We start from the raw sequence: 12,092 nt of genomic DNA, 5'->3' as shown, positions 1-12,092 counted from the left end.
ACGACACGGCGGGTCTAATGTCACGACACTGTCACGACACGGTGGGTCTAATGTCAGGACACAGTGGGTCTAATGTCACGACACGGTGAATCTAATGTCACAACACGGCGGGTCTAATGTCACGACACGGCGGGTCTAATGTCACGACACGGCGGGTCTAATGTCACGACACAGTGGGTCTAATGTCACGACACAGCGGGTCTAATGTCACGACACAGTGGGTCTAATGTCACGACACGGTGAATCTAATGTCACAACACAGTGGGTCTAATGTCACGACACGGTGAATCTAATGTCACAACACGGCGGGTCTAATGTCACGACACGGCGGGTCTAATGTCACGACACAGTGGGTCTAATGTCACGACACGGCGGGTCTAATGTCATGACACGGTGAATCTAATGTCACAACACGGCGGGTCTAATGTCATGACACAGTGGGTCTAATGTCACGACATGGCGGGTCTAATGTCACGACACAGTGGGTCTAATGTCACGACACGGCGGGTCTAATGTCACGACACACTGTCACGCCGGTGGGTCTGTCACACTGTCACGCCGGGTCTGTCACACGGCGGATCTAATGTCACGACACAGTGAGTCTAATGTCACGACACTGTCGCGACACGGCGGGTCTAATGTCGCAACACTGTCACGACACGGCGGGTCTAATGTCACGACACAGTGGGTCTAATGTCACGACACAGTGGGTCTAATGTCACAACACGGCGGGTCTAATGTCACGACACGGCGGGTCTAATGTCACGACACAGTGGGTCTAATGTCACGACACGGCGGGTCTAATGTCATGACACGGTGAATCTAATGTCACAACACGGCGGGTCTAATGTGATGACACAGCGGGTCTAATGTCACGACACAGTGGGTCTAATGTCATGACACGGCGGGTCTAATGTCATGACACGGTGAATCTAATGTCACAACACGGCGGGTCTAATGTCACGACACAGTGGGTCTAATGTCACGACACGGTGAATCTAATGTCACGACACAGTGGGTCTAATGTCACGACACGGTGAATCTAATGTCACAACACGGCGGGTCTAATGTCACGACACGGCGGGTCTAATGTCACGACACAGTGGGTCTAATGTCACGACACGGCGGGTCTAATGTCATGACACGGTGAATCTAATGTCACAACACGGCGGGTCTAATGTCATGACACGGCGGGTCTAATGTCACGACACGGTGAATCTAATGTCACAACACGGCGGGTCTAATGTCATGACACGGCGGGTCTAATGTCATGACACGGTGAATCTAATGTCACAACACGGCGGGTCTAATGTCATGACACGGCGGGTCTAATGTCACGACACGGCGGGTCTAATGTCACGACACAGTGGGTCTAATGTCACGACACAGCGAGTCTAATGTCACGACACAGTGAGTCTAATGTCACGACACTGTCACGACACGGCGGGTCTAATGTCACGACACTGTCACGACACGGCAGGTCTAATGTCACGACACGGCGGGTCTAATGTCACGACACGGTGGGTCTAATGTCACGACACGGTGAGTCTAATGTCACGACACGGCGGGTCTAATGTCACGACACGGTGAATCTAATGTCACGACACGGTGAATCTAATGTCACGACACGGTGAATCTAATGTCACGACACGGTGAATCTAATGTCATGAAACGGCGGGTCTAATGGCACGACACAGCGGGTCTAATGTCATGAAATGGAACCCAATATAGTGCATTACTTTTGACCAGCCTATATAGGGAATAGGGTGTCATTTGACCAGCCTATATAGGGAACAGTGTCATGGTTGACCTCATAGATGTGCAGTATTTGTGGACCGATGTCGTCTCCTACGACAGGGTTCTCTTTGGGCTTCCAGTTAGCGATGGGCAGAAAGACCTGGTCAGGAAGCGCCACCCTACAGCAGAGGGAAGGGGGGTTGGGGTTCAACGTCTGGGCTATCCATATAAAGTACATTCTGCATTTCTTCACATCCTGTTACCGTGAATCAATAAAGTCATTACTATATGAGAGATGGTAGGGGACATCAGTACTGTCTTTGCTACTAAACCACTTAACATGGGTTACATACATTCCATCAAACTAAACCCTTCTGTACCCTCAGGTCTGAGGCACAGAAACAGCTGAAGGTCCCACCTGGGATTTGAGCCGGCAGATATTTACTATATATGATAATTATAATCTAAACACAATCTGCATTTTATGGTGTGTGTTGGTGACCTCCCACCTGCCCATTAAGGTAGGATAAGGTGTATGTTGGTGACCTCCCACCTGCTCATTAAGGTAGGATAAAATGCAGGAGAATATACTAAAGTGAAATAGCATTCTTTACACACTTCAATTAGATGATATTTCTGTACTTAACCGGCTAAGCTTTTGTTCAGTAATGGCCTTCATTGGAGAAGACAACATACCCTCTGATATCCACATTGGCCAGAACAGCCAGTGTTGTGATGCTGGAGACCAGACTGCTGGTGCTGTTGAACTGGTTGGAACTGAAAGACAGTATTATATTATTAACTTATTAAGAAGAAAGACCAGATCGTGAAAACATCAGATAAGCAGTGTACACAATACAGGTTGATGCTAAAACACAAAATGTCCACAGGGTGGAACCATTGCATTGTATTGTAATTTTTATCCATATGATTTTGAACTAGCTGCTAAAGCCTCATAAGAAATATACAAAAACTCCAGACAATTCCACCACAAGACACATGGGCTCTCATCTATATTCTAAACAATTTAACAGTGACTTTGATCAACAGAATATGTTTTTTTTTGTAGATGTAAATGACAGAGTAGCTGTATATTTTGTTGTTATAAAGAGAACCTCTTGTTTACGCTCCTCGCTAACCCAAGGTCACGCTGGTCCTCTGTTTTTTTTGTAGAGAGGACCAGCGTGACCTTGGGTTAGCGAGGAGAAGAAACAAGAGGTTCTCTTTATAACAACAAAATATACAGCTACTCTGTCATTTACATCCTTGCAATCCAACCAGGGAGAAGAGAAATACACTCTTGTCAAAGTGGTCCAATATAGGAAGTAGGGTGCAGTTTGGGACACGCCTTTAGTCTCACTGTCTGCTACCACAGAGTCAGGATGTGTGTGGATGTATGTACAGGGAGTCTCTTCTCTAAAAATTATTTTTAGTTAAATTAGGTCCTAACTTTATGACCATTCCACGATGTATGAGACACAGTTTCATTCCATTATTTATACAGGTTAGTAGGTTCATTTAAGATTTAAAAGTCTCGCGAGAGAGACTTGTATACACACCCAGTTGTTTGGAAATAAAGCTCAGGAAAAGTAATTTTATCTCTAAAAGCAACACCTGTAAGAAAGACTTGTGTTCTGAACCAGCTCATTACCTCTGTATCTGCAGGTCAAACTTCACAAACGTGTCCTGCTCTGAGAGCTGATGAACACTGAAGCGGAGTCCGGCCAGCACCTGAAGACGACATCGCACCACAGCATCAGGATCATCACCATTCTGATTTTAAGTCTCGTACTGCGTTTATACAGGCAGCACAATACTGAAATGTTTTCTAAAAATGTTTTACTTTTGACCAATCAGATCTGATTTTTTTTTTTTTTTTGCCAATAAATGAATCAGATTTGGGCAGCCTGTGTAAACGCACCCACTGATCAGAATCATCTTTATTCACCAAGTACATTCACATGTACCAGGAATTTCAACTGGTGAAATGGCGCTGTCTAGTCAACACCAACATAGAAATAGAATCCCTAGAACAGACATCCCCCCCACCCACCCCCATTCAGGTCAACGGGATGGATACCAATCTGCTCCATCCACTCACCTTAGTTCCTCCTTTCATGGGGTTCCCCAGGTCACACACCACCACCCTGGTCTGGTTCTCTGTCTTGTATGCACAGGACAATCTTGACAGAGTCTGAAAGGGAGAAACCAACAAAATGCATGATACTATGTTAATGTTGATAGCTAGTCACTTTAACTATACCTACATGTACATATTACCTCAATTACCTCGACTAACCTGTGGCCCAGGTTATATAGCCTCTCTGCTGTTATTTTAATGCTGATGATTAATTACTTGTTACTTTTATTTTTTAAATTTATTTTTACTTCACCCTTATTTTTCTTAAAACTGCATTGTTGGTTAAAGGCTTGCAATTAAGCATTTCACTGTGAGGTCTACTACACCTGTTGTATTCAGCATTTCACTGTGAGGTCTACTACACCTGTTGTATTCAGCATTTCACTGTAAGGTCTACTACACCTGTTGTATTCAGCATTTCACTGTAAGGTCTACTACACCTGTTGTATTCAGCATTTCACTGTAAGGTCTACTACACCTGTTGTATTCAGCATTTCACTGTAAGGTCTACTACACCTGTTGTATTCAGCATTTCACTGTGAGGTCTACTACACCTGTTGTATTCAGCATTTCACTGTAAGGTCTACTACACCTATTGTATTCAGCATTTCACTGTAAGGTCTACTACACCTGTTGTATTCAGCATTTCACTGTGAGGTCTACTACACCTGTTGTATTCAGCATTTCACTGTGAGGTCTACTACACCTGTTGTATTCAGCATTTCACTGTAAGGTCTACTACACCTGTTGTATTCAGCATTTCACTGTGAGGTCTACTACACCTGTTGTATTCAGCATTTCACTGTAAGGTCTACTACACCTGTTGTATTCAGCATTTCACTGTAAGGTCTACTACACCTGTTGTATTAAGCATTTCACTGTAAGGTCTACTACACCTGTTGTATTCAGCATTTCACTGTGAGGTCTATTACACCTGTTGTATTCAGCATTTCACTGTAAGGTCTACTATACCTGTTGTATTCGGCATTTCACTGTAAGGTCTACTACACCTGTTGTATTCAGCATTTCACTGTAAGGTCTACTACACCTGTTGTATTCAGCATTTCACTGTAAGGTCTACTACACCTGTTGTATTCGGCATTTCACTGTAAGGTCGCATGTGACATTTTTGTTGTTGATTTGATTTGATTTAACACCTTATGTAATGGATAACGAGCGATGCACAGTGAAGTCATACAGAGTCTGGGACGGAGAAATGAATAGGATCTATCAGCTTGACTAATGCAATCCATCGGTTTCCTATTTCATTGTCAAAACCACAAACTGTTGTATTGTATTGTCCTTCCCTTCGGGGTGTATCCTTCCTTCGGCACACACCACGATCAGGCAGTGGGGGAATATTCAACACACAGAGGCAAGACTACACTGAGTGTACAAAACATTAGGAACACCTGCTCTTTCCATGACATAGACTGACCCGGTGAATCCAGGTGAAAGCTATGATCCCTTATTGATGTCACTTGTTAAATCCCCTTCAATCAGTGTAGAATAGAAGTGGGGGAGACCTGGTTAAATCATTGTTTTTAAGCCTTGAAACTAAATAATTAAGTGCCTTTGAACGGGGTATGGTAGTAGGTGCCAGGCGCACGGGTTTGAGTGTGTCAAGAACTGCAACGATGCTGGGTTTTTCACGCTCAACAGTTTCCTGTGTGTATCAAGAATGGTTCACCAACCAACGGACATCCAGCCATCTTGACACAACTGTGGGAAGCATTGAAATCAACATGGGTCAGCATCCCTGTGGAACCCTTTCGACACCTTGTAGAGTCCATGGACCCGACGAATTGAGGCTGTTCTGAGGGCAAAAGGGGGTGCTATTCAATATTAGGAAGGTGTTCCTAATGTGTAATTTACACTGAGTGAGGCTGATGTAAGCTGGTTAAGTTTCCAACTGACACTGCAGAAAAATCTATCCCATGTATATATATTCCTATAGACACAGTATGTGTAGGGTGCCTGTTAGATATTGGGAGCAACCTGGGATGTGCTTTTGTACGTTATCGCTGTAAGAGAACGAGTTAGCTAGCATGCTGTAAGAGAACGCGTTAGCTAGCATGCTGTAAGAGAACGCGTTAGCTAGCATGCTGTAAGAGAACGCGTTAGCTAGCATGCTCTAATATTATGTTATTGCTGTAAGAGAACGCGTCAGCTAGCATTCTCTAATAGTATGTTATCGCTGTAAGAGAACACGTTAGCTAGCATGCTCTATTTGTAATGGTCGCATTAGCTCCCCCTTTGCCAATTCACAGTTATTTCCCTGCTAAAAGACGTATCACGAATCTACAGGAATCAATATATACTGTCGTCCTGCACATCTAATCTGCTTCCTTGTGTCTATCGTCAGAATAAACATCAATCAACTGAGATCGCTGGCTGGACAGTACTTTGGTTTAAAAACACAACGCAAGAGAGTTACGAAGTACGATCACATCTGTTACATCTGGGGCCTCCATTTTATTTTACCTCACTGTTGCGTACCACCCCAGTGAAGTCAGCCTGGGGAGGAAGGAAGACATGTAGCTCTGCCTCGTACGCCCCCTCTCCTCTGTTCTCCGCTGTCACCTCCAGGGTCAAGGGGTTATCATCTCCTATGTAGATCTGCTTCTGGTCACTGGGGAAGTCAGAGATTGCATTAACAAAATTACCTGCTTCTGGTCAGTGGGGAGGTCAGAGATCAGATTGACAGAATGACCTGCTTCTGGTCAGTGGGGAGGTCAGTGAGGAGGTCAGAGATCAGATTAACAGAATGACCTGTTTCTGGTCAGTGGGGAGGTCAGAGATCAGATTGACAGAATGACCTGCTTCTGGTCAGTGGGGAGGTCAGAGATCAGATTGACAGAATGACCTGCTTCTGGTCAGTGGGGAGGTCAGTGGGGAGGTCAGAGATCAGATTAACAGAATGACCTGCTTCTGGTCAGTGGGGAGGTCAGAGATCAGATTGACAGAATGACCTGCTTCTGGTCAGTGGGGAGGTCAGAGATCAGATTAACAGAATTACCTGCTTCTGGTCAGTGGGGAGGTCAGAGATCAGATTGACAGAATGACCTGCTTCTGGTCAGTGGGGAGGTCAGTGGGGAGGTCAGAGATCAGATTAACAGAATGAACTGCTTCTGGTCAGTGGGGAGGTCAGAGATCAGATTGACAGAATGACCTGCTTCTGGTCAGTGGGGAGGTCAGAGATCAGATTGACAGAATGACCTGCTTCTGGTCAGTGGGGAGGTCAGAGATCAGATTGACAGAATGGAGTTAGACTATGGGGAAGTTTCCATAATTTTGCTATGCCAAAATTCCTAGGTTTGTCAGAAATCCTGGTTGGAGGATTGCCTCCCTGGTTATGCTCGCCTGATTATGGGAATCCTGCAATTAGGATTTCAGAAAACCCTGTGAAGATTTCTGGGATTTTGAAACCTTACTCAGTCAGGACAATCTCCTTCTGGTCACTGGTAGTAGAAATAGAAACTAATGGAAAAGTTAAGACCATCTCACTGATGCCTGATTCACACCAGATGGCCAACCAGAACCTTACTGTGCTGGCTGAGATATTCTACATCACTGTCCTTTCCAACATGGTTTCAACAACTAGGGTGGATGTGTAACCAGACCAAAACAGCTCGACTTGGCTAGCTGTTAAGGGAATGAATGAATGTGGCATGAGATCCTGGAAGAGGAGGTAACTTAACAAGTGACAGACCACTCACCTCACTACAGACAGCTTGAGGTCTGGCTTGCAGATGTTGTCATCTCCACAGTCCAGTAGGACATGGGCCTGAAAAACAGTGTCACAAGCAGAAAGTTTGTTAACCCACCTCTCCTACTCACCATGTGACCCACCTCTCCTACTCACCATGTGACCCACCTCTCCTACTCACCATGTGACCCACCTCTCCTACTCACCATGTGACCCACCTCTCCTACTCACCATGTGACCCACCTCTCCTACTCACCATGTGACCCACCTCTCCTACTCACCATGTGACCCACCTCTCCTACTCACCATGTGACCCACCTCTCCTACTCACCATGTGACCCACCTCTCCTACTCACCATGTGACCCACCTCTCCTACTCACCATGTGACCCACCTCTCCTACTCATCATGTGACCCACCTCTCCTACTCATCATGTGACCCACCTCTCCTACTCACCATGTGACCCACCTCTCCTACTCACCATGTGACCCACCTCTCCTACTCACCATGTGACCCACCTCTCCTACTCACCATGTGACCCACCTCTCCTACTCACCATGTGACCCACCTCTCCTACTCACCATGTGACCCACCTCTCCTACTCACCATGTGACCCACCTCTCCTACTCACCATGTGACCCACCTCTCCTACTCACCATGTGACCCACCTCTCCTACTCACCATGTGACCCACCTCTCCTACTCACCATGTGACCCACCTCTCCTACTCACCATGTGACCCACCTCTCCTACTCACCATGTGACCCAACTCTCCTACTCACCATGTGACCATGTGACCCACCTCTCATACTCACCATGTGACCCACCTCTCCTACTCACCATGTGACCCACCTCTCCTACTCACCATGTGACCCACCTCTCCTACTAACCATGTGACCCACCTCTCCTACTAACCATGTGACCCACCTCTCCTACTCACCATGTGACCCACCTCCCTACTCACCATGTGACCCACCTCTCCTACTAACCATGTGACCCACCTCTCATACTCACCATGTGACCCACCTCTCCTACTAACCATGTGACCATGTGACTCACCTCTCCAACTCACCATGTGACCCACCTCTCCTACCAAACATGTGACCCACCTCTCCTACTCACCATGTGACCCACCTCTCCCTCTCACCATGTGACCCACCTCTCCTACTCACCATGTGACCCACCTCTCCCACTCACCATGTGACCCACCTCTCCTACTCACCATGTGACCCACCTCTCCTACTCACCATGTGACCCAACTCTCCTACTCACCATGTGACCATGTGACCCACCTCTCATACCATGTGACCCACCTCTCCTACTAACCATGTGACCCACCTCTCCTACTCACCATGTGACCCACCTCTCATACTCACCATGTGACCCACCTCTCCTACTAACCATGTGACCCACCTCTCCTACTCACCATGTGACCCACCTCTCCTACTCACCATGTGACCCAACTCTCCTACTCACCATGTGACCATGTGACCCACCTCTCATACTCACCATGTGACCCACCTCTCCTACTCACCATGTGACCCACCTCTCCTACTCACCATGTGACCCACCTCTCCTACTCACCATGTGACCCACCTCTCCTACTCACCATGTGACCCACCTCTCCTACTCACCATGTGACCCACCTCTCCTACTCACCATGTGACCCACCTCTCCTACTCACCATGTGACCCACCTCTCCTACTCACCATGTGACCCACCTCTCCTACTCACCATGTGACCCACCTCCCATACTCACCATGTGACCCACCTCTCCTACTAACCATGTGACCCACCTCTCATACTCACCATGTGACCCACCTCTCCTACTAACCATGTGACCATGTGACTCACCTCTCCTACCAAACATGTGACCCATCTCTCCCTCTCACCATGTGACCCATCTCTCCCTCTCACCATGTGACCCACCTCTCCTACTAACCATGTGACCATGTGACCCACCTCTCCTACTCACCATGTGACCCACCTCTCCCTCTCACCATGTGACCCACCTCTCCTACTCACCATGTGACCCACCTCTCCTACTCACCATGTGACCCACCTCTCCTACTCACCATGTGACCCACCTCTCCTACTCACCATGTGACCCACCTCTCCTACTCACCATGTGACCCACCTCTCCTACTCACCATGTGACCCACCTCTCCTACTCACCATGTGACCCACCTCTCCTACTCACCATGTGACCCAACTCTCCTACTCACCATGTGACCATGTGACCCACCTCTCATACTCACCATGTGACCCACCTCTCCTACTCACCATGTGACCCACCTCTCCCTCTCACCATGTGACCCACCTCTCTTACTAACTATGTGACCCACCTCTCCCACTCACCATGTGACCCACCTCTCCCACTCACCATGTGACCCACCTCTCACCATGTGTTACTCTATACCTGATCACAACAGTTACTGTCCTTCCCAAATGGCTCCCTACTCCCTATATGGCACACTAGTTTTGACCAGAACCCTGTGCACTATATAGAGAATAGGGTGCCATTTGGGATGTATCCTTAGTTAAATACATATGTGTACCTGTTTGGAGATGTTGGTGGGGGTAGTCTGCTCCAGGATAGGCAGTAGGCCGGTCTTATCTGCTGCCTGCTGGTAGTCCAGACTAAACTCCATGAACACAGAGATGGGAGTGATCTTGTCCCGGAACTCAGAGTCATCCTGCAGAGCAAGTTATATTATATTATATCATTATATATGGTTATATATTATATCATGGAACACACTAATATCAACTGGTTATATTATATTGTGGAACACAATCTTCTACAAAGGCAGTAACCTCAGCAGTGGAGCTTGTAGAAGCCTACGGCTGTGCAATGGCATAGCCTTGTTTTGTTCATTTAGCAGACAAGCCACTCTTATTTCCTGAGCCCTTATCACAGTCAAGACACACATATTTTATAACAAAATTAAATAGAACAATATTTTTTCCATCTCGTATCTGGAACAGTTATTCCCAGAGTGATCATTTTAAACGGATCTCAATTTGGCGAGTTGAAAGACAATTTCTTCAGGGTAACAAACCAAAATCTTATATATATATATATAATATATATATATATTATATATTAAAAAAATATATATATATAATATATATATATATATATTATATATAAAAAAAAATATATATATATATATAAAAAAATATATATATATATATATATACACAAACAGATGTTCAATTTAGTTTATTCTGCCTGTTCTTTGGAATTTTCCAAAATACTGTTCTGACAGACAGTGAGTCACGTGGCCATGACTTGCTATATAAACCAGGCAGACGGGCATTAAGGCATTCAGTTGCTGTTTGATTGAACATTAGAATGGGCAAATCAAGTGACCTAAGCAGTTTTAAGCGTGGTATAATCGTCAGTGTCAGTCATGTCCAATCCAGTGTCTCAGAAATGGCCACGCTCTTGAGTGACAGCGTCTAGTGTTTACAGAGAATAATACGACAAAGAAAAATGATCCAGTCAGCTGCAGTGCTGTGGACAAAAACAGCTTGTTGATGAGAGAGGTCAAAGGAGAATGGTTCAAGCTAACAGGCGGGCCACAAATAACGGCGCAGTGCAACAGTGTGCAGATCGGCATCTCGAAACACACAACTCATCTGTTCTCGTCACGGATGGGATACTGCAGCAGACGACCACACCGGGTTCCTATCAGCTAAAAACAAGAAGAAGAGGCTCCAGTGGGCATCACCAACACTGGACAACTGAGGAGTGGAAAAACATTGCCTGGACCGACGAACCTCACTTCCTGTTGCGTCATGCTGATGGCAGAGTCATGATTTGGCGTAAGCAGCGTGAGTCCATGGACTCATCCTGTCTGGTGTCAACGGTACCGGCTGGTGGTGGGGGTGGTGTAATGGTGTGAGGAATATGTTCCTGGCACACCTTAGGTCCCTTGATACCAATTGAGCAACAAATGTATTGGACAACTTGTAGAATCCCTGAAGAATTCAGTCTGTTCTGGAGGCAAAGGTCTGACCCACCAGTCTATTTACAATTTGGGATAAAACTGTCAGAATTTGGCAAGGAATGTAGGTTGCGTATAAAATCAGGTAGATATATGTTTATAGGCATTTATTTCTGTAGGCCTACGGGAGCTTGTGCACATGCGTGTTTAAAGGCAGCGATAGGAACACGAGTGAGTGAGACATGGAGGCGAGGGGAAAGGAAATTTAAGGATAAGAACTGTGTGATGCTTGCCTTGGTTTATTTTTGGTTGTGCCCCGCAAATGCACATGTACAAATGGAACACGAGAGTCAAAGCAAATTAGCATCGTCTTTAAGAAAGCATTAACAAACCAAATAAAACTGGGCAGCCACAGATTGGACAACCACGAAGCACATTCCAACAAATAGCTTAGAATATCTCTGGTTACAGTTTGAAAACTCGATTACGCAAGACCATCCCTAGTAGTGTTTAGTAAACAGTTAAGCAAAGCAGTGAAGTTGTAAACGTAGGAG

The 12,092-nt window shown here is 46.0% G+C and overlaps 1 protein-coding gene across 1 annotated transcript in view; it reads right to left on the bottom strand.

Annotated features, from left to right (window-relative positions):
• The window catches only part of LOC112239256 (integrin alpha-V-like), a 72,045-nt gene that overhangs the window by 7,070 nt on the left and 52,883 nt on the right, over positions 1-12,092 (bottom strand). Inside the window, exons 18-24 of the mRNA XM_042306771.1 lie at positions 10,144-10,281; positions 7,597-7,664; positions 6,362-6,509; positions 3,839-3,931; positions 3,389-3,468; positions 2,434-2,514; positions 1,811-1,916 (exon numbers count right to left, since the gene is read on the bottom strand). Of these exons, the coding sequence (XP_042162705.1) occupies positions 1,811-1,916; positions 2,434-2,514; positions 3,389-3,468; positions 3,839-3,931; positions 6,362-6,509; positions 7,597-7,664; positions 10,144-10,281 (714 nt within the window). The remainder of the gene's footprint in view (positions 1-1,810; positions 1,917-2,433; positions 2,515-3,388; positions 3,469-3,838; positions 3,932-6,361; positions 6,510-7,596; positions 7,665-10,143; positions 10,282-12,092) is intronic.

Source organism: Oncorhynchus tshawytscha, linkage group LG26 (assembly GCF_018296145.1).
Source record: "Oncorhynchus tshawytscha isolate Ot180627B linkage group LG26, Otsh_v2.0, whole genome shotgun sequence".
In the NCBI taxonomy this organism is placed as follows: domain Eukaryota; kingdom Metazoa; phylum Chordata; class Actinopteri; order Salmoniformes; family Salmonidae; genus Oncorhynchus; species Oncorhynchus tshawytscha.
The sequence above is the reverse complement of the archived record's forward strand: the minus strand, read 5'-3'. Positions and strand labels throughout refer to the sequence as shown.